At 43.1% G+C, this 23,721-nt stretch overlaps 1 protein-coding gene across 16 annotated transcripts in view; it reads right to left on the bottom strand.

Annotated features, from left to right (window-relative positions):
• The window catches only part of ankhd1 (ankyrin repeat and KH domain containing 1), a 249,829-nt gene that overhangs the window by 131,438 nt on the left and 94,670 nt on the right, over positions 1-23,721 (bottom strand). For 12 of the 16 annotated variants that reach the window (XM_038795714.1, XM_038795716.1, XM_038795719.1 and 9 more), the window contains 5 exons: positions 9,453-9,609; positions 6,573-6,726; positions 1,973-2,120; positions 1,647-1,880; positions 595-689 (listed from right to left, as the gene is read on the bottom strand). In XM_038795714.1, coding sequence (XP_038651642.1) covers positions 595-689; positions 1,647-1,880; positions 1,973-2,120; positions 6,573-6,726; positions 9,453-9,609 — 788 coding nt within the window. The remainder of the gene's footprint in view (positions 1-594; positions 690-1,646; positions 1,881-1,972; positions 2,121-6,572; positions 6,727-9,452; positions 9,610-23,721) is intronic. The other 4 variants (XM_038795723.1, XM_038795728.1, XM_038795717.1 and 1 more) reach the window with 1 other exon arrangement.

The following is a 23,721-nucleotide window of genomic DNA, read 5'->3' as shown; positions in this document are numbered from 1 at the left end:
CAGGTCATGCATGAGTGGATTCTTCCTGGAGGTGGAGGACAAATATGAGCAGTGTCAGGGGGGGCCCAGTCAATCACACCCACATTTTCTGGACCTACCCCAGACTCGACGTGTTCTGGACAGCCTTCTTCAAGGCAATGTCCAGGGTTGTGGGGGTTAAGATGGAGCCATGTCCATTTGTGCCGGTCTTCGGGGTGTTAGAGCATCCAGAGCCCTTCACAGGGAAGGGGGCAGACGCCCTGGTCTTCACCTCTCCTATCGCCCAGCCTAAGTTAGAAGTCGGCAGCACCTCACAGAGCCTCGGAGTGGCTCTCAGACCTGGCTGAATTCCTAAGCCTAGAATAGATGAAATTCTCAATTAGGGGGTAAGAGGAGAGATTACGCAATACGTGGAGAAAGTTTGCCAACCTCTTCAAGGACCTGTTCATAGCTAGAAACTGGGGAAATACGCATTTTGTGATTAAATATATTGAATATCTTGCTCAAAACAGTTTACATCACATTTATTGCATGAGGCAAAATGTAGCAGAGACCGAAAAGGAATTGTGCAGCAATTTTGGGCAGAATAGGAAAGAGATCCACAAAAACACTTACCATACATGCTTCCATTAATGCTGTGTGCATTTCATCTGTTTTGTGCTCCTGATCCGCACCAGCTTCAAGAAGAAACCGTACCATTTCCAAATGTCCTATATAATACACAAGTCAGTCTGGATTAATAATAAAAAATCTTCCGACATGTATAACTGTATTTAAAACACCAGTTTCTTTTTTCTTTAAAACGGTGAAATGTTGTTTTCAGACAAAACGTGCTGTGCATTTTTCTCTGTACAATTTTAAAGTGGTGCGTTGCTTAAATCTTAGAATTCTTTCCTAGAATTCTACATCCCAGAGATCTTTGTTTTGTTCAATTGCTGGGTATATCCAAGGCTGAGATCAATAGATTTTTGGAGTCAGGAAATATAAAGTAGGTAAGTGGAGCGAAGGTAGAAGATCAACCACGATCTAACTGAATGGTGAAGGAGTTTTGAGTATCATAAGGCTCCTTTATTTGGTTTATGGAAAAAAGAGAAGCTTGATGTACTGATCATATATCCAATCATAAAACAAGATTTTAGAGAGGCAAATCTTGGGGGAGGTCCAAGACTTGCATTTCAATTCTCTGTTTCCAAATGTTTTACTTTTAGTTTTTTTTTTTAAATGGGGAGAAAAATGATAACGATTGCACAATACACCAATGTGGCTCAAAGAAAATGGAACTATACTTTGAAGAGCTGACTATAGTGTTAAAAACACTAAAATAGAATAAATAGCACCACAAACTTTTAAAGATGTCCTCCGTTGGAACTATATTGAAGCCGTCTTTTAACATTCATGGTTGCAAATTTTATTAGAAAAATTCTGCATTATTCCAATTACCCTGAACACACACTAGTTTATCAAGTTATCTAATATCTCATTACCGTGCGATGACTAAAGATATCTCAGCTAAATCATCTCATGAAAGTCAACAACTTCATTCATTTAAACACCACATGACCAATTGCTGTTAGTTTTAGCCACATTAGTTTAGGTATTTTCTATGTTTTGAAACTTTCAAAGTACATGCTTTGTCACATGACATAACTTATCAAATGTCATCATACCTTTGTAACATGCCAGTGTAAGTGCACTTTCCTTGAACTCGTTTGAGTGAGTATTGATTCCAGCTCCATATTCTAAAAGCACCCGTGCAACCTCCACATGGCCAGCACTTGCTGCTTCCATCAGAGGCGTATGACCATTTTCGTTGTGATCCTCAATATTGGCTCCTGCTTTCAGAAGTACTTTTACGACATCAACAAACCCGCCAGCACAGGCATAAGTAAGTGCTGTGTTTCCTTAAATAAAAGAAAAATTTTAGAAGTGTAAAAATGTTATCCCACTTTACAAAGAAACCAAAATTAGATAGCCAAGTATCTTAACCACTTACCTGTTGAAGATTGAGCATTTACATCGGCATCATGGGCCAGTAGCAGTTTTACTATATCTACGTAGCCTCCACTGGCAGCTGCCATCAATGGAGTAATGTCTCCCTTGATGCCACGATCTTCAACATTAGCATGCACAGCAAGCAAAACCTGAATAAAGTTGTTCAATTAACAGGGCTCAGAAAGGTAAATTTTCTATTCAGTAACACAAATTAAAGCTTCAATCTGTAACCAGGCACTTAAACAAGGGTCATACCATCAATAGTTCCTGATCACTAACATGTCACTGGAGAAATAACAGGCAAAGCCTACATTTGACCGCTTTCCCTCAGGTACTTGTTACTGGCTGCTAAATTTAGTACATGGATATCTGGATTTATATTGTACTGTTGCCAGTCTAATTTCCAGACTTTTGGAGGAGTAATAGAATTCTCTCCATGTAAAAGAACAGGATATCACACCTGCAAATGTGTGGACGACTGCGTGCCAAAGAAAGCAGTACGTACGTTCCCCAACTGGAAACCATGGCTCAACCGCGAGATTGACTCCCTACTGAAGGACAGATCTGAGGCGTTCAAGGCAGGCGACCCTGTCCTATACAAGAAATCCAGGTACGACCTCCGCAAAGCCATCCGAGATGCGAAGAGAGAATATCAAACTAAGCTAGAGTCACAGACAGACTCTCGGCGGTTGTGACAAGGACGAAACAACATAACGGGCTACAAAGCGAAGCCGAGCAGTATCTCTGGCAGCAGTGCACCCCTCCCCGATGAACTTAATGCATTCTATGCTCTGTTTGAGCAGGTAACCAACAATCCACTGTCGAGTGCCCCAGCAGCCCATAATTCACCCATACCCACCATCACAGTTTCCGAAGTCAGATCGGCCTTCCTGAAAGTGGACCCACGGAAGGCGATGGGCCCGGACGGGATCCCTGGTCGTGCACTCGGAGTCTGCGCATACCAGCTGGCAGAGGTATTCACAGACATCTTTAACCTATCCCTACTCCACTCCGAGGTCCCCACCTGCTTCAAGAAGACCACCATCATACCGGTACCAAAGAAGAACCAGGCAACATGCCTCAATGACTACCGCCCGGTGGCCCTGACGTCAGTTGTAATGAAGTGCTTCGAGAGGCTGACCATGAAGCGCATCACCTCCATACTCCCGGAACGCCTTGGCCCACTTCAATTCGCATACCGTCGCAACCGGTCCACATCAGACGCCATTTCCCTGGCCCTACACTCATCCCTAGAGCATCTCAAAAACAAGGACTCCTACATCAGACTCCTATTTATTGACTACAGCTCCGCCTTCAACACCATAATCCCAGCAAAGCTCGTATCAAAGTCCAAAACCTAGGACTTGGCTCTCCACTCTGCAACTGGATCCTTGACTTTCTGACCAACAGACCACAGTCAGTAAGAATGAACACCAACACCTCCTCCACAATAGTCCTCAAAACCGGTGCCCCGCAAGGCTGCGTACTTAGCCCCCTACTCTACTCCCTGTACACACACAACTGCGTGGCAAAACTTGGTTCCAACTCCATCTACAAGTTTGCTGACGATACGACCATAGTGGGCCGGATCTCGAATAACGACGAGTCCGAATACAGGAGGGAGATAGAGAACCTAGTGGAGTGGTGTAATGACAACAATCTCTCCCTCAATACCAGCAAAACTAAAGAGCTGGTCATTGACTTCAGGAAGCAAAGTACTGTACACACCCCTGTCAGCATCAACGGAGCCGAAGTTGAGATGGTTAGCAGTTTCAAATTCCTAGGAGTGCACATCACCAAAAATCTATCCTAGTCCACTCACGTCGACGCTATCACCAAGAAAGTACAACAGCGCGTATACTTCCTCAGGAAACTAAGGAAATTCGGCAACCCTTACCAACTTTTACAGATGCACTATAGAAAGCATCCTATCGGGCTGCATCACAGCCTGGTATGGCAACTGCTCGGCCCAGGACCGCAAGGAACTTCAGACTGTCGTGAATACCGCCCAGTCCATCACACAAACCTGCCTCCCATCCATTGATTCCATCTACACTTCCCGCTGTCGGGGGAAAGCGGGCAGCACAATCAAGGATCCCTCCCACCCGGCTTACTCACTTTTCCAACTTCTTCCATCGGGCAGGAGATTCAGAAGTCTGAGAACACGCACAAACAGACTCAAAAACAGCTTCTTCCCCACTGTCACCAGACTCCTAAATGACCCTCTTATTGACTGACCTCATTAACACTACACCCTGTATGCTTCAACCGATGCCAATGCTTAGTTACATTGTATATCCTGTGTTGCCCTATTATGTATTCTCATGTATTTTCTTGAATTTTGTTTAATTCCCTTTTCTTCCATGTACTGAATGATCTGTTGAGCTGCTTGCAGAAAAATACTTTTCACTGTACCTCGGTACATGTGACAATAAACAAATCCAATCCAATCCAAATCCAATCCAATCTGGCTGGTTTGCTTCAGGAAAAGGGTTGCCATCTCTTTCACAGCCTTTCCAAAGCCTCTCTGATTGCAATGAGTCTAACCTCTTACCGTCTACACCTCTGCATCACCCTAGAAAACCTATTCTCAGCATCCCCAATCATATCTTCATTTGTGTTTTGTGCACAGATTTCCAACCCTTAACAAAGGGTTAACCCTCCTACTCGCTGTTACCACTCCTTCCCCACCTGCAAATTGCACTATGCCTCCCACCTAAACCACAGTGGTGCTGCAGCAGTCATAGTCATTTTTATCTTGGCTCAATTTCATACTGTTCAGGTAATCTTTATGTTTGTACACCTTATATTCAACCACCTTTCCTTCCACATTCCATCTCAGTATTATGTTAACATTTCCTTCCTTCGGTCTTTACTTAGCCTACAAACTGAGGAACTCATCAACTGTGGCGATTTTAGTTTGCATTTTAATCAGCTGATTTCTCTATCTTCCTTTCCTTCTTCAACCTAACCTTCACATAAACTCTCGTATTTCTATCCTTGGTCACCGAAGAGCCTACTTCTTCTCCAGTCACCCCTAAATTCATTGAATTATTTGAAACATAATACTGCAACAACAATCTTTCAATTGGTTATACCTGTATCTGTTAAAAGTGATTAAAAATAAATAATCTTTATTATTGTGACAAGTAGGCTTACATTAACACTGCAATGAAGTTACTGTGAAAAGCCCAGTGTCGCCACATTCCGGCGCCTGTTCGGGTACACAGAGGGAGAATTCAGAATGCCCAATTCACTTAACATGCAATTCGGGACTTGTGGGAGGAAACCTACGCGATACGGGGGGAACATGCAGACTCCACACAAACAGTGATCCAAGTCGGGAATCAAACCTGGGCCCCTGGCGTTGTGAAGCAACAGTGCTAACCACCGTGCTGCCCATTAAAAACAAAAGGTTCAATTTTGCAGCCATAGGTACTGGTTATGGTTTTGATAATTTGGCCAAATTAATTGATGGCTGCTATCTGCACAGCTAATTTAAGTGCAACGAATAGCATATGGTGTCTACAATCGCATAACATTGGCTCATTATACAAATATGCATTGGGACAGCTGCTCATTTATTTCACTGACTCTCAACACAACCTTACAGCTATACGTTTCATTTTTACATTCCTGCATGTGTTTTAATCCAGGGGGATTATAATCAAAATGGTGATAAAAATAGGCAAACAGGGAAGGTCAGGGACAAATTCACCTACCGCCATAAACCTAATCAACACCATACTGGGTAAAACTGTTCTACATACAACAGAAAAAATGTAAATTTGAAAATAAAAAGTAATCTATCGTGATATTTCTTGCTCAGGTCCCTGATAAAAGGTTACTCAACCAAGGTGACTGGTCATCCTATATTGCCCCTCAGTGTCCAACGGTTGAGGTTACAGGAATAGGATATGAGATTGGACCTAGGTAGGGTGGTCTTTCAAAGGATTAGTGCACACTCGATGAGCCCAATGGCCTCCTTCTGCACTGTAGGGATTCTATGATTCCATGACATGGTTCAGTCTCCTCCTTTTGTCAACCCTACACCCACCACGTCTTCCCACCCAACATGTGAGGAGAAGAACTGTACAACACCAATATGCTTGCACATTTAAATTATCCATATTTCAGGTTCTGAATTTGTTGCTTATATTTCAGTGACTGGCTGATCACTGGAATTTCTTCACAGTTCCAACCAGAATTTGGAAAAGCAGCTGGCACATGTTAATCCTAACCCACGTAAAGCTTGATGATCTTCATACTTACCTGGGTACTATTCAAACAGCTTTTACAAGAAAAGACTTGAGCAACTATATACTGCACACAATGATGCATGGCAGACTTAGAGCCCTGTCTTAATGTGAACTGATAATGGGTTAGGAGAGAAACAAAAAGATTGTATGCAAACCAAAGTGAAATATTGTTATTAGGCACACATGACCTCTGCATAGTTACATGGCCAAATAATTCAATTCAAAATACTACAGAAAAATGGGTAAGTGATAATCTTAAAACAGCTCAAATGCAGTATTTTGCAGCAGGAAGTAGAAATTTGGCACATTTATTATAAAACAAATGAGTTAATCAATACTTACTTGTGCAAGTTCATAATAGCCGGCAGAGCATGCCAAGCAAAGGAGACTTTCACCCTCTTCTGTGTGCTCATTTACACTTCGTCCTTCATCTAGCAGTTTTCGGACCGCATTGACATCTCCATCGGAGCACGCTTCTGCTAAGCTTCGGCTAAACCCGTAAACAAATTTAAAATAATTTACTCTTGCAGGTCATCAGATTTTATAGAAATACATACACCATAAAGGTTTTATTTTTGAACTTTAGTTGTTGCTGAACTGTTACATATATTTTGGCAAGTGTGGTTTAAAAACCTGAAATGATATTTGATCTTAAAACAGTCGCTTTTGGTGATAACTACTGATGCCATTGATTTTCTGCGTGTCATGAGCATGTTTTCCATAAAATGCTCTTACTTCTTATTAACCAGTAGAATACTTAAATAGATTTATCAGTTTAAAATCGCAACTGATTTTTAAATATTACATTGAATGCAAATATTTGCCAAAAAGGAAAACAAAATCAAGCAGAGGATGGCACATGCAGAAAGGGAGCAAATTGCCAAATTAAAATTAGTCATGATACATTGAGCTGTTATTTATAATAGGTTGCAGCCATAACTAAATTAAAACAACCGCATCCTTTGTGAAGGCCAATGTGCGATAATAACAATCCTGCAAATGGCACAGTAATAACAACCCTATGAAGACCAGCTGCTGCCTGTGTCCAACCTGGATTAGGGAATTGACACACTAATTCTCAATGAGTATCAACAGATAGTAATTTACAAAAGAATTGATGGATTGCCATAAATTGGTTACTCGCTCTGGGAGTGGAAGATGAAAAAAACATTTCCTAGATTCCAAATTCTCAACTTTCCTCATTTGTGGATTCCTGGGGCACCAAGTTAATTCATCATGACTGTTTACCATGCCAATCTCGTCATGCACAATATGCCAGGAACACAACAATAAAACATCAACTAGATTCACCCGAATATAAAAATTGTGCAAACATAGAATTTAACTGTCAGTATCTAAGCAATATTTCCTGACACCGGCGATATGCTGTGCATATAGAAATGCAGAAATTAATCAGGGTTATGAACAGGCAATTGTTTTGCAGTGACCAAATAAAATAACGTTTTTTTTACATGGCATTCCAGAACCTTACCTATGTTTTTGCAGCTCAATTCCCAAATTCTCAGTTTACAATTATAGTTTTTGGTTTACAGTGATTAATTTAAATTCTGTTCCATTATCAAATTCTATACAATGACTGAAATCATGGGCGAAATTCTCCGACCCCACGCAAGGTCGGGGAATCGCCCGGGGCCGCCGAAAATCCCGCCCCCGCCGTGGCAGAAATTCACCGCCACCCGGGAATTGGCGGGGGCGGGAATCGCGCCGCACCGAGCGGAGAATTCCGCACCTTTGGGGAGGCCCGACGCCGGAGTGGTTGGCGCCACTCCCCTACGCCGGGACCCCCCGCCCAGCCGGGTAGGGGAGAATCCCGCCCCATAATTCATTGCTCAGTGATGTCAGAAGAGTAACATAGAAAATAGGAGTATGTCATTCAGTTCATCGAGTCTGCTCTAACATTGAACATGATTATGGCGGATCCTCTATCTCAATGCCATACTCCCACTCAATCCCCATACCCATGTCTATAAATGTATCTATTTCTTTCTTCAATGCATTGACTTGGCCTCCACTGTCTTTATGTGGTAAAGAATTCTACAGGTTCACCATCCCGAGTGAAGAAATTTCTCCTCAACTCTGTTCTAACTGACCATCCCCATATCCTGAGACTGTGACCCCCTTGCTCAAGACACTACTCAGCCAAGGGAAATGTCACCCCTGTATCCACTTGATGCCTGGTCAGAATTTTATACATTTCAGTGAGATCCCCTCTCATTCTTCAAAACTCCAGTGAGACAGGGCAAGAGGAAACAGTGGCTTTCTGACTGACACCACAAAATCTGATCATGCCAGTTACTAAGAGATATATCCAAGCACCTATACTGTAAAAACAAATTAAGTGTGCATTTGCTCTCCAACAACTAGGCACAAGATTAAATCCATCTCCCACCCCACAACCCCCTTTCCAACATCTTGACATTATACGTCCTGCAAAATCAGAGTCTATTCTCAAGATGAACTTTTGGCATTTTATTCTTATTGTGTATTCAACAATAACTATACAGATCAGAAAGCAATCCTTGTTTTGAACTCAGATTAATATTTTCACTGTACCCTAACCAAAACCTTAGCCAATTAAGATCATTTTTTTTGGATATGTGACCAGTCCAAGGGTTAATTTGAGGCATTTTAAATACTTTCTATGTATAGATCTACTGAGGTGCACGTACATAAATGATCAAACATTGTCACATTAATTGTCCTTGTACTTTCAAGCTATGACTACGTTACAAAGTAGAATATAATTGGTATGGTAAAGTTGCCATAGTCCCAGATGCCCATTGGCCGCTTTGAGGGGAGAGCTGACTGGTGGTGATTTAACCGGCGAATCACACACTTCAGGTGGGGGGAATGTAAAAAAGGTGGGCCTTCACAATTGGACACGAGACATGAAGACCACGGATTGGGTGTTTTCACTAAAGGACACGAGTGAAATCATTTGTGTTACAGTAAAACTTATGTAGTCAAAACAGCACTTAACACATTCAGTTATCATAAATTCATGGAAAGAATCAGAAAATACAATCTCTAAAAGGAAAGAATTCCAAAATCCCATACAGAAATAAAAGTTTTATAAAGTTGTAGCTCTTACTACTCAATGCTTGGTTGAATAATCATCCTTTCCATTTTCAACCACTCCACTCCCCCACTTCCACCCACCCACCAAACCCCACAAATGTATAAATAAAAAGAAATACATACTTGTCTGCTTGTCCTGCATTTAATGTATTCTCTGCTCTCATTCGGGTCAAGGCAGCAGCAGCTTCATCCAACGCACAGCTAACAGAAGATGTCAGTCTTCGGAGTACCTCAGGATCTGCGAAGGCTTTACCATCAGCAGTGGATAATTTACCAATTCCTTTTGTTTTGATTCATCACATCAGTTAGTAGGAGTGTTGCAGGCGAAAATGCAAAGACACAAACACAACAGCCATACGTTAAGTGCAGTTCATGCACAAATAAGGTTAGTTAGCTCCATAGTAAGTTTCATATTAAACATGCAACTTAAAATAAGATAAAACTAAAATAACTTGACATTTCTGATTAAGGGATTGGAAATTACATCATGCCAGATACTTGTGAAGAAACAGGCTTCCTTTTCTGTCTCGTCTCATTACCAATTTCTTAACTTTTTTTAAAATGGCAAGTTTTCAATTTCCTTCCCGCCCAATACAAAATATATAATCACAGGTGGATACAATTCTTATTAAAAAAGGAAAATTTAGATTTTTGTATCATGAGCATACTTTAATGCTCCTTCCTAATCTCTTCTGAACCAATCTGAAAAGTGCCCAATGTTCAAATTTGGCAGAAATAATGCCAACTGGAACATGAATTATTTGCAGTTTGAAATTAAAATTCCAAGATATACAAATCACAGATCATTTACTCAAAGGAGCCTCGAGATTAATTTGGCAGTATCGAACAAACCACTTTGAAAATGTTTGGAAACCTGGTTAACTAATTAGAGTTATTCCATACTACAGAGCAAGTCTAAGGTAAAAGATAAATGTGACTAGCTTTTAAGTATTTACAAATGTATTTCTATGGAATTATGAAAAAGTTTGTTTCACACAAGTAATTTTCCCCAACTGCTACACCTGTGCAAATCTTCACTTTTCCGAAAGTTACTTCCAGCATTGCATCTTATATAGCCCACTGATCTGATCGGCAAGTATCAGGCATTAACTTTGCACACGAGGCAAAGGATGTTAGCATTGTGTAACAGACCCTTCCATTTCAGACACAAGTGTCAACAGAAAGCACTTTCAGGACAGAAATAGTATGATGAAACAGAATAAATATTATTTAAAATTGTTGCAAAGTGATTTTTCTCTTCACAGCAATACTAAACCCAGAGTTAGCTTTCGACTCGACTCCAGAAAGAAACATGCCAAGATACCATGAAAGAGACATTACAATAGAGCTTTAGAATGATACCGCAGGGTTAGCGCCTGATGGGTATTAAAACCACATTTGTAAAATGGTGGGGTAGATCTCAGCAACTTCCAGTGTACTTTTTAAAACCCATGTCACTGCCAGCCAAGATTATAAATAGGATACTGCCTGGTTGAAATAGATGATGCAGTTGCTCAGCAGAGGCCACTTAACTTCAGCATAAATATATTGGCTCAGACTTTGCAACAGGAAAAGTATTCACTTTTATTATGGAGTGAAGCAGACAGCAACAGTCAGCATCCACATATATGCAATTAATTGCAGAAATTGCTCGTCGATTTACTAGATTCCTTCATAATTTGTGCTACAGTGCTTTGTGGGCAAGAGACCCATTGTTCAAACATGAAGGGTGCAAATTTGCGGTACTTTTCCACTCGTCATCCATTGGACACACCAGGAAAGGTTAGGGCCAGCGTATTCTGGTGCAAGTGATTTTTTAAGCAGTTCTTGAAAGGTCCATTGGCAGGTATTAGTAAGTGTAATGCACAACAAACACTCTTCCTTCACTGTTGATCACAAAATCCAGCAAACAGATTCGCTTTAGTCTGCCAATAACATTTTCTGTCCCTTTCGCAAAGCACTCCTATTTCAACTCCTACACGAGTTGCCTTGCAGCCACTGATCAAAATTGCCGATTGAGTGCCAGATTTTGAGCTGTTGGCCTATGCCCAGTGGATTGGAGCTGTCCATATTAATTTTATGCCAAATATAAAAGCATCATTCAATCATCTAAAGCTAATTTGAACAGAGATCGATGTTAAAAGACAACATCTAATCCATTCCTTCACGAGCACCTAGTACAAGGTATCTATCCAATCAATAACATGATCAAGAAGGTTGGGTGAGTAAATTTGCAGACGACACTAAAGTCGGTGGAGTTGTAGACAGTGCGGAAGGATGTTGCAGGTTACAGAGGGACATAGATAAGCTGCAGAGCTGGGCTGAGAGGTGGCAAATGGAGTTTAATGTGGAGAAGTGTAAAGTGATTCACTTTGGATAGAATAACAGGAATGCGGAATATTTGACTAATGGTAAAATTCTTGGTAGTGTGGATGAGCAGAGGGATCTCGGTGTCCATGTACATAGATCCCTGAAAGTTGCCACCCAGGTTGATAGGGTTGTGAAGAAGGCCTATGGTGTGTTGGCCTTTATTGGTAGAGGGATTGAGTTCCGGAGCCATGAGGTCATGTTGCAGCTGTACAAAACTCTGGTACGGCCGCATTTGGAGTATTGCGTACAGTTCTGGTCACCTCATTATAGGAAGGACGTGGAAGCTTTGGAACGGGTGCAGAGGAGATTTACCAGGATGTTGCCTGGTATGGAGGGAAAATCTTATAGGAAAGGCTGATGGACTTGAGGTTGTTTTCGTTAGAGAGAAGGTTAAGAGGTGACTTAATAGAGGCATACAAAATGATCAGAGGGTTAGATAGGGTGGACAGCGAGAGCCTTTTCCCGCGGATGGAGGTGGCTAGCACGAGGGGACATAGCCTTAAACTGAGGGGTAATAGATATAGGACAGAGGTAGGTTTTTTACGCAAAGAGTGGTGAGGCCGTGGAATGCCCTACCTGCAACAGTAGTGAACTCGCCAACATTGAGGGCATTTAAAAGTTTATTGGATAAGCATATGGATGATAATGGCATAGTGTAGGTTAGATGGCCTTTAGTTTTTGACTTCCCATGTCGGTGCAACATTGTGGGCCGAAGGGCCTGTTCTGTGCTGTATCGTTCTATGTTCTATGATCAGTTAGTTTAAAATGCCTTTTGTACTCTTTCAGCTTTGGTCATTTAGTTTAAATCAAACCAGTTTAAAATTAATGATAGACTAAAATAGACAGAAAATGTTATGGTTATTATTACTTTAAAAGAATAAACATTGAAAAACAGAGTTCCGATGGAAGGTCATCAACTTGAAAAGCTTACTCTGCTTTACTTGTCAAATGCACCAAAATGCTATGTATTTTTTTAAAGCATTTTCTGCTTTTTTTCAGATTTCCAGCATCTGCAGTATCTTGCTTTTGTAAATGCTTAGAATATCTGGGTAAGAGAGAGAGTTTACAAAACCCAATCACACAATTGTTGAATTAATTTTTATACAATTCAAAAGAAAATTGGTGAACAGCAACAACTTGACTATTTGAAATGTATAAGTTAATTCAGCTTCCTCACTCATCTTAGTTTTCGCTGAGGTGCACCCGATGCACCACCTTAAGTTGGATTTGACAAAGCTGTTTACATGAAGACGTGGAGTTCACCCAGTGAAGGGTCTCACTCCACACATCATCCACTATAGGGTCCAGCTCCCACTCCGCCTTCACCCCATCCGTCAAGTCAGAATCCTCAGACAAAATTTGCCCATAAATAGCAGACGCGCTACCCTCCTCTGGCCCCGCTGGCGAAAAGATCCCTTCCAACAGAGATACGATGCCTGGGGAAATGGTGGGAAGGCACCCATACAAAATTCCACATCTAGAGGCACCAGAACGGGTTCACTCCCACAAGCCCAAACTTTGCCAAGAATTCCTTTAAATTAGCAAACTTTCCTTCTACAAACAAATCCCTGAATCTCTCAAGCCCCTTCCCTTCCCACATCCCGAACGAGGCGTTCAATCTCAACTGCTCAAGTAATTGATCGGCACAGAATGAGCTAACCTCGACCCAAACTTAAAATGCTGCCTGAATTGCCTCCATATCCTTGAGACACACGACCACCTGGTTCAAGGAGTACCTAGCCGGAGAAAACAAAAGCGAGGCAGTCACCAACAATCCCCGACATGACCTTATCTCTATCTGTTCCCTTACGGAACCTGTGTCACTTCACCACCCCAGCATCGTCTCAGCATTAGCTGCCCTTCATGTACATGTCTTCATGTACAGAGCTTTGTAAGGACGGCACAATGGCTAGCACTATTGCTTCACAGCTCCATGGTCGCAGGTTCAATTCCCGATTTGGGTCATCGTCTGTGTGCAGTTTGCACATTCTCCCAGTGTCTGCCTGGGTTTCTTCTGGGTGCTCCGATTTCCTCCCACAGTCCAAGATGTGCGGGTTAGGTGGACTGGTCATGCTAAATTGCCCTTGGTGTCCAAAAAGGTTATAATAATAATAATAATCTTTTGTCACAAGTAGGCTTACATTAACACTGCAATGAAGTTACTGTGAAAAGCCCCTAGTCGCCACATGCCTGCGCCTGTTCGGGTACACAGAGGGAGAATTCAGAATGTCCAAATTACCTAACAGTATGTATTTCGGGACTTGTGGGAGGAAATCAAAGCACCTGGTGGAAACCCACGTAGACAGAGAGAACGTGCAGACTCCACATAGACAGTCACCCAAGCCAGGAATCGAACCTGGGACCCTGGAGCTATGAAACAACAGTGCTACGCACTGTGCTACACGGAGATAGGGTAGAGGGTTAAGTAGGATGCTCTTTCCGAGGGCAGGTGCAGACTCAATGGGCCGAATGGCCTCCTTCTGCACTTTAAATTCTATGATAATAATGAAGCAAATGTGGCAATGCTAGGCCCCCCCGAATGCCTATCCCTTTCAAGAACTACCCTCCAGATCCTCAGGTCTTGCACGCCCATATAAAGAAGAAATTAAATCTATTAACCCTCAAAAAAAAAGATTTAGGGAGGAAGATAGGAAGACGTTGAAACAAAAACAATAACCTTGGAAGAATATTTATTTTAACAGGCTGGACTCGACTTGTAACCTGAAAATGAACCAACACTCATCAATAGCTCCATTAATATCACCTATGGTGGGGACTGGGTCCGTAACAAAGCAGATCGTCAGCAAAAAGGGACACCCTATACTTCACTTCTCCCTTCTTTATTCCCTTCCACTTACCCAAAGCTCTCAAAGCTATGGCTACGGTCTTAATTGTTTACGCAAATAAGGAGAATACATCGGGCACCCCTACATAACCCTCCTATTCAAATGGAAATAGCCCAAACTCAAGGAATTGCTACGAACACTAGCAAAGGGGGCCCTGTACAACAACCATGCCCAAGAAATCAATTTTGGGTCCCAGGTTCGATTCTGGTTTGGGTCACTGTCTGTTCTCCCCATGTCTGCATGGGATTCGTCCGGGTGCTCCAGTTTCCTCCCACAGTCCAAAGGTGTGCAGGTTAGGTGGATTGGCGATGCCAAGTTGCCCATTAGTGTTCAAAAAGGTTGGGTGGAGTTGCGGGGCTGGGGTGGAGGCGTGGTTGGGTGCTCTTTCCAGGGGCCAGTGCAGACTCGATGGGCCGGGTAGCCTTCTTCTGCACTGTAGATTCTATGATGCATCTGAAGATGGCTGGGCCCAGGACACTACCTTGAGGAATTCCTGAAGTGATATCCTGGAACTTAGATGACTGACCTCCGACAACCACAACCATCTTCCTTTGTGCTAGGCACAATCCACCCAGTGAGAGTTCTCCCCACCCACCCAGATTTCCATTGACTCCAGTTTTGCTCGGGCTCCTTGATGCCACGCATTGTCAAATGTTGCCTTAACTTAAAGGGCAATCACACTCCTCTCTGAATGTTTGAACCATGGATGTAATAATGGGATCAAGAGCTGAGTGGCCCAAGCAGAACCCAAACTGAGCTTTCCACAAGAGGACAAACTCAATCTGGATAATTATCACCCCATTCTACTCTCAATCAGCATGGTCCAGCAGAGCGGCGATGTAGATTGGCTGTTGCGGGAAGATTTGCTTCGGGCGGTCAGTACTTCGAGAAAGTGGACCTCAGCAAGACACTCTCCATGTTCGAGTGAAGGCAAGTGACTTCTTAACTTTCCTCTTTAGTCTTGGTAGAGTTGGGATGGCAATGAGGGCAGTGATATGCTCCTCCTGCAACTCCTGGGGGACAGAGTTAAGGAACTGGATGCACTCGATCATTTGGGATGCTGAGGACTTTATAGATAAGAGTTTTGGTGAAGCGGTAATACCCAAGGAACAGGTAGAGAGTAGCTCGGTGACCACCAGGAAAGGCAAAGGGAGCAGGCAGAAAGTGCAGGAGTCCCCTGTGGCCATTCCCCTTGTAAACAAGCATACTGTTGGAGGGGGCCGAGCAGAGTAGATGAACAGTCAGGTGAAAGCAGCAGTAGCCAGATCTGTCGCACTACAACTGGCTCTGGGGCGCAACGGGAAATGGTAACGATACACAGGACTATAGTGTTAGGAGACTCAATAGGGCGACAGACAGGAGATTCTGTGGCCGCAAACGGGAGTCTAGAATGGTGTGTTGCCTCCTGGACGCCAGGGTCTACAATATCTCCGAGAGGCTGAAGAACATCCTCGGGGGGGGGGGGGGGGGGGGGGGGGGGGGGGGGGGGGGGGGGGTGTCGCTTTGCACTTTGGCACAAATGACAAATAGAAATAGGGTTGAGGTCCTGAGGAGTGATTATAGAGCTAGAAAAAAGGTTAAGAAGCACCTTAAGGGTGGTAATTTCGGATTACTTCCAGTTCTACGTGCTACTGAGGGCAAGAACAAGAGAATATGGCAGATGACAACGCGGCGAAAGAATTGCTGCAGGGGGCAGGGAATCAGATTCTTAGATCATTGAGATGTTTTCAGGGGCAGAGGTGCCCCGTTTAAGAGGGATGGGTTGCATCTGAATTGGAGGGGAATCATATCCTGGTGCTACAAGGGAGGGTTTAAACTAGATTGGCAGGAGGATGCGATCCTCAGCAGCAGGGAAGCAAATGAGGGGCTGAAAAGAGATGCAGTACTCAGCAAAGGCAAGCTGAATAGACATGATAGGCAGGAACACGGCAGGGAGCGGGAAAAACCTGTTGGATTAAATTGCATCTATTTCAGTGCAAGAGGGTAACATGTAAGGCTGATGAACTCAGGGCATGGATAGGTACTTGGGAGTGGGATATTATAGCCATAACTGAAATATGGCTAAGGGAGGGACAGGATTGGCAGCTTAATGTACCAGGGTACAGGTGCTTTAGGCGATACAGAGGTGGAGGAAAGAGGAGGAAGAATTGCATTTTTGATTATGGGGAGCATCGCGGCAGTAGTCAGAGAGGAAATAACCGAGGGATCATGCAGCAAGGTTCTGTGGGTGGAACTAAGAAATAAGAAGAGGGTGGTGACCTTATTGGGGTTGTGCTATATGCCCCCAAATAGTCAATGGGAATTAGAGGAACAAATATGCAGGGAGATTGCAGGAGTAACAGGGTTCTCATAGTAGGGGATTTTAATTTTCCTAACAGATTGGGACTGCCATAATGTTACGGGTTTAGATAAGGTGGCATTTGTTCAGTGTGTTAACGATTCCAATAATAATCTTTATTGTCACAAGTAGGCTTATGTTAACACTGCAATGAAGTTACCGTGAAAAGCCCCGAGTCGCCACATTCCGGCGCCTGTTCAGGTACACGGAGGGAGAATTCAGAATGTCCAAATTACCTAACAGGTAATTTCGGGAAGAAATCGAAGCATCTGGAGGAAACGCCTGCAGACACAGGGAGAACGTGCAGACTGCAGACAGAGTGACCCTGGGACACTGGAGCTGTGAAGCAGCTGTGTTAACCACTGTGCTATCGTGCCACCCCTCAGGCAGTACGTGGAGAGTATATCCTACTCTTGGGAAATAGGGCAGGACAAGTGACAGAGGTGACGGTGGGAGTCCACTTTTGTTCCAGTGATCATAGTTCTATTAATTTTAAAATAATTATGGAAAGGGACAAAACTGGTCCACAGTTGCAAGTTCTAAATTGGGGCACGGGTTGATTGGAGTAGCTTTTTGAGGGTAAAGGGACGTCCGGCAGGTGGGAAGCATTTAAAAAGGAAATAGTTAGAGTTCAGGGTCTATCCTTTTAGGGTAAAGGGAAAGGCCAGCAGGAATAGGGAACCCTGGATGACAAAACATATTGAGGTTTTGGCCAGGAAAAAGGAGGCATGGCTCAGGTACAAGCAACTGGAATCAAGGGATTCCCTGGAGGTCTATAGGGTATGCAAGAGTATACTCAAGAAGGAAATTAGGAGTGCAAAAAGGGGCCATGAGGTGGCTTTGGCCAAGAGGATTGGGTGAATCCAAAGGGATTCAAGGAAAAAGAATAACTCGAGAGAATAGGAGCCATCAAAGACCAAAGTGGACATACGTGTGGAACTGCGGGAGATAGACTAGGTTCTCAATTAATATTTATCTCAATGAATATTTCTCCTCTATGTTTACAGTGGAGAAAGACTGGGAACCTGGGAAGATTAGTGATATATTGGGAACAGTTCGCATTACAGTAGAGGTGATGTATTAAAATACGAGACGACACTGTAGCACAGTGGTTAGCACTGTTGCTTCACAGCTCCAGGGTCCCAGGTTCGATTCCTGGCTTGGGTCACCGTCTGCACGTTCTCCCCGTGTCTGCGTGGGTTTCCTCCGGGTGCTCCGGTTTCCTCCCACAATCCAAAGATGTGCAGGTTAAGTGGATTGACCATGATAAATTTCTCTTAGTGTCCACAAATGGTTAGGTTGGGTTGTGGGGATAGGGTGGAGGTGTGGCTGGTGCAGACTCGATGGGCCGAATGGCCTCCTTCCGCACTGTGAGTTCTTTGATTCTATGAAAATGTATGACAGTGGATAAATCTCCTGGTCCTGACCAGGTATATCCAAGAACACCGCGTGAGGCTGGAGGAGAAATTACAGGAGCCCTGGCTGAGATATTTGCATCATCGTTAGCCACGGAAGATGTACCAGAAGACTGGAGGATAGCAAATGTTGCGTCTATTTAAGAAGGGCTGCAAACAAAAACCTGGGAAATTATAGACCGGTAAGCCTAACATCTGTGGTGGGTAAGTTAAGAGAGGATTCTGAGGGACAAGATGTACAGGCGTTTGGAAAGATAGGGCTTGATTAGGAGTAGTCAGCATGGCTTTGTGCATGGGAGACCATGCCTCACAAATTTGTTAGAATTCTTTGATGAAGTCACCAGGAAAGTTGATGAGGGCAGGGCAGTAGACGTTGTCTATATGGATTTCAGTAAGTCCTTTGATAAAGTTCCACATGGTAGGCTGCTCTGGAAGGTTAGATCACATGGAATCCAGCAAGAGCTGGCAAATTCGATATACAATTGGCTTGATGGTTGGAGGCAGAGGCTCATGGTGGAAGGATGCTTGTCAGACAGGAGGCCTGTGACTAGTGGCGTGTCTCAGGGGTCAGTGCTGCGCTCATTGCTGTTTTTTACCTTTATCAACGATTTGAATGAGAATGTACAATGTATGATCAGTAAGCTTGCAGACAACACAAAAATAGTTGTTATTGTAGACAGCGGGGAAGGTTATCAAAAATTGCAACAGGATTTTTGATCAGCTGGGGAAGTGGGCCAAGAAATGGCAAATGGAGTTCAATACAGATAAGTGTGAGGTGTTGCATTTTGGAAAGTCAAATTAAGGTAGGGTTTTCACGTTGAATGGTAGGACCTTGGGGAGTAATGTGGAACAGAGGAACCTTGGAGTTTAGGTGCACGGTTGTCTGAAGGTGGAGTCAAAGGTAGATAGGGCAGGGAAGAAGGCTTTTGGCATGCTGGCCTTCCATCAGTCAGGGCATTGAGTATAGTAGTTGCGAAGCTATGTTGCAGTTGGTGAGGTCATTGGTGAGGCCGCCCCTGGAGTAGTGTGTTCAGTTTTAGTTGCCTTGCTATAGGAAAGATGTTATCAAACTGGAGAGAGAGTGCAGAAGAGATTTACAAGGATGTTGCCAGGACTCAAGTGGCTGAGTTTTGGGAGAGCTTGATAGGCTCGGACTTTTATCTTTGGAGCATAGAAGACTATGGGGTGACCTTATACACAATCATGAGGGATGGATAGGGTTAATGCACTCGGTCTTTTTCCCAGGGTTGGGGAACTGGGACCTAGAGGGCATAGGTGTAAGTTAAGAGGGGAACAAATTAATGAGAACCTGAGAAGCACGTGGTACACACACACACGTACACACACACGTACACACACACGTACACACAACCGAAGGAAGTGGTTGAGGTGGGGACATTGAAAACATATAGAAGGCATTTGGACAGATACATGGATAGGAAAGGTTTAGAGGTATATGGGCCAAATGTAGGCAAATGGGGTGCACTTAGATGGGCTTTTTGTTGGCACGGACCAGTTTGCGTTGAAGGGCCCGTCTCCATGCTGTAGATTCTATGAAAAGATGTCATCTTTTCATCAAAGATGTGACAATAAATCAAATCGACAGTGCTATCAGCATTTACATTAACAATGACCTGCTCTTCAACATGCAATTTGGTTCTACCAGGGGTACTTTGTTCCAGCTTAGTCTAAACACGAGATAAAAGTACCGAATTCCAGAGGCAATCTACGTCCCCGACATCGAGGCATAATTTGATAGTGTGCCATTAAGGGGCCCTTGTAAAAATGAAGTCACTAGGAATCAGGGGGATAACTCTCCAGTGACTGAGGCATACCAATCAAAGATTATTTTTCATATCTCAGGTCAATCAGCCAGCCTCAAGACATTGTTGAACAGTGGTCCAGGCCCAACCATCTTTAACTGCTTTATCATCGACTGTTCCTCCAGCATTAGGTAAGAAATGGGAAAGCTCCTTGATGATTGCAATGTTCAGTTTCAATTTCAATTCCTCAGATAGTGAAGTAGTCTGTCCCCACATGTGGCACAGGCTGGATGGCATTCAGACAAGTGCCTAGCAATGAACATCTACAAGATGCTAGAATTTAAAATCAGATATTCAGAATTCGTGGCGACAGCTAAACCCCGGTTGCAGGAGCATATGGTTTCCTACCAAAGCCTTCAGTCGTCACATTTGTTGCTCTAAACCTTAGTAGTTTCACTTCAGCAACTCGCAAAAATTTGAGAGAACAGATGAACCAAAGGGAAATGTGAAATATATCCCTTCTGAATGAAAGTCTTTACACTACCAATTACCCTGCAAAATTTGTACCTTCCGATTTTAACTGTGCTCTTCGCAAATATAATTTTGACTGATTACTGTCAACATACTCAAACACTGAAGGAACCACTCTACATAAAAGATTTACCTTTGTAGAGGCAACTAATCTGCGAAAAATTGTCAGCAAAAGTACAAGTGCCTGTGACTTTTAGACAATTAATGATGTAGGATTTGAGGACTGAAAATAGCAATATAACAATTGCTACATTTCATACACAATTAGAATGCACATGGCATATATTCATATTCTTTCCATTGCTTCCCTTAATCATCACTACATATGATGTGGAGATGCCGGTGTTGGACTGGGGTGGGCACAGTAAAAAGTCTGACAACACCAGCTTAAAATCCAACAGGTTTATTTGGAATCATGAGCTTTCAGAGCACATCTCCTTCCTCAGGTGAGGCGCATCACTACATACTGCAGGAAATACTCAATTCATAATTCATACAAACGTTCTTAATTCTAGTTAGTGAAAATGCTTCAATTTTACTCCACCGTTTAATCTCCTTGCACCTACACTGCTCATTTTGAAAATGCCGAACATCTCTCAATGTTAGTGTATGAAGACACAAAATTCTGAGCCAAATGAGCTTACATAACACTGCTTTACGTGGCTCCATGCCAGATATCCCCGTAAAAGGGCATCATAAATCACCTGACGCTCCTCCATAAACAGCAAGTGCATTTTATACAGTTCACATGGTGAGCAAGCAGCCTTATGCAGTTAGTATCTTTGATCGGAAGATATTTAGCCACTGCAAGACCACACAATGCAGAGAAATTGGACGGGAAGATATGGTTTTGGGGTACTTTTAAAGAGGAGAGGAATGGAGACGCAGAAGGGTTTCAGCATGAATGGAGAGAAAATGTTGTTAATGATAATTAGGATTATTTTGGTACAGTGAAGCTGTATGGAGAGGAATCAAATATAATTATGGGAGATGAGCACAAAGTTGAAAAGTAAAAATGTACTCAAAGATTTTAGAGAAGAAAGGAAGATTTGAGATAGCCAATAGAAGGCAAGCAAGTTTTTTAAAAAACATTGAAAAGGAGGCACAATGAATGGTTTCAACGGCAAAGAGGGAGCCACTGACAATATCAATTAGAAAGCAAGCCAGGAGAGAAAAGTTGCATAGGTTTCGAATGGGAAGGGTATCAGGGGTGCTAGAGATGTGTCTTGCGGACCAGGTGAATTTCAAGAAGTCGGGAATATTTAAGGAAGAAGTTGCATTGGGACTAGCCTTCACAGCAGTCACAGAAAATGAAACTTCAGGGCTGGCACTGAAATGCTTTGCACAGGTCACAAGTCAGACCTGAATAGATACATCATTATTTGATCCTTAATCGTATTCCAAAATATCAGGCTATTGTGCTGACCTAAAATAATTCCAATCAAATATTTGCCCATTCCTTGCAAGAAAATATTTACTCCACATGTATTTGAGCAGGGAGACAGTATGAAATGTGAAAGAAATGACTGCAGAATGTAATCGTGTCCATCATCTATTCCTAGACTCCCCTAAATTAAGCTGCATGTTAAAATATTGAAAATTATGTTGTGATCAGCTTTCACGCAAGCTTGTGAGCGTGGCAACTGCCACGTATTGGTAAGGAGTGCAAAAGCTTTAATTTGAAAAAAGTAACTTTGTTTTTGTTTTTTAAAAAAGCATCTTTGATGACAGGTGCCACCAAGTGAATTAAACTTCTGGACAAAAAGTGGCATGATGGGATCAAAAGCAACACGTACTCAAGTAAACAGACTAGGCAAATTAATATTCCCAGCCAAACTCAAATAAACGAACATGAGAACTCAATTTTTGAGCCAGTTAGAGGCAGAGGGATAAGATACCATGGCCTTTGCCTGGAAACTGACAAGTTAACAGATCTTAAACTAAGCACCCGAGTGACTGTACAAGTCTAATTTTGCAGAACAGCAGCCTTTCCACCACATTATAACATTAAAATAGAAAGGCATCCATATAAAACAAAACATGTCTGTCCTTTAAAAATGACTAAACACCAAATAAAGTTATCATTAATACTTGCCAAATGACGTGAGGAAACACTACACCAAGACTCCTTCGACTGCACCCTCCAAAGCCACAACACTAGCATCTAGAAGGACAAGGGCAGTAGATGCATGGGAACACCACCACCTGCAGGTTCTCTTCCAAGCCGCACACCATCCTGACTTGGAACTATATTGTCGTTCCTTCTCGGTCACTGGGTCCAATTCCTGGAACTCTCTTCCTAAATGTGGAGATGCCAGCATTGGACTGGGTGGGCACAATAAGAAATCTTCCAACACCAGGTTAAAGTCCAACAGGTTTGTTTTGAATCACTAGCTTTCGGAGCACAGCTCCTTCCTCATGTGAATGAAGAGGTGGGTTTCACAAACACATATATAGACAAATTCAATGATGCAAGATGGTACTTTGAATGAGTCTTTGCAGGTAATTAAGTCTTTACAGGTCCAGACGATGTGACTGGAGAAAGGGATAATCACAGAGGTGTGAATTGTCTCAAGCCAGGACAGTTGGTAGGATTTCGCCAGGACAGTTGGTAGGTGGAGGGTGAGTGCAATGCGACATGAATACAAGAGCTCGGTTGAGGCTGTGCTCACACGTGCGGAACTTGGTTATCAGTTTCTGCTCGGCGATTCTGCGTTGCCGGGTGTCCTGAAGGTACCTTGAAGAATGCTTACCCGAAGATCAGAGGCTGAATGTCCTTAACTGAAGTGTTCCTCGATTGTAAGCGAACATTGCTGCCTGGTGATTGCCGCGCGATGTCTGTTCATCCGTTGTCGCAGTGTCTGTATGGTCTTGCCAATGTACCACGTCTCAGGCATCCTTTCCTGCAGCGTATGAGGTACACAGCGTTGGCCAAGTCGCACGAGTATGTACCGCGTACCTGGTGGGTGGTCGTCTCACGTGTAATGGGCTCAAATAGACCGTTGTTTGGAGCAAACTACCCAGCCTTCAGGAGAACAAGCGACCGCGACACCACACAACCCTGCTATGGCAACCTCTGCAGAAGTACCAGATCATCGACATGGGTACCACCATTACATGTTCTGTAGT

The sequence above is a fragment of the Scyliorhinus canicula genome, chromosome 4, assembly GCF_902713615.1.
Source record: "Scyliorhinus canicula chromosome 4, sScyCan1.1, whole genome shotgun sequence".
In the NCBI taxonomy this organism is placed as follows: domain Eukaryota; kingdom Metazoa; phylum Chordata; class Chondrichthyes; order Carcharhiniformes; family Scyliorhinidae; genus Scyliorhinus; species Scyliorhinus canicula.
This window is presented reverse-complemented; position numbering and strand designations above follow the sequence as displayed.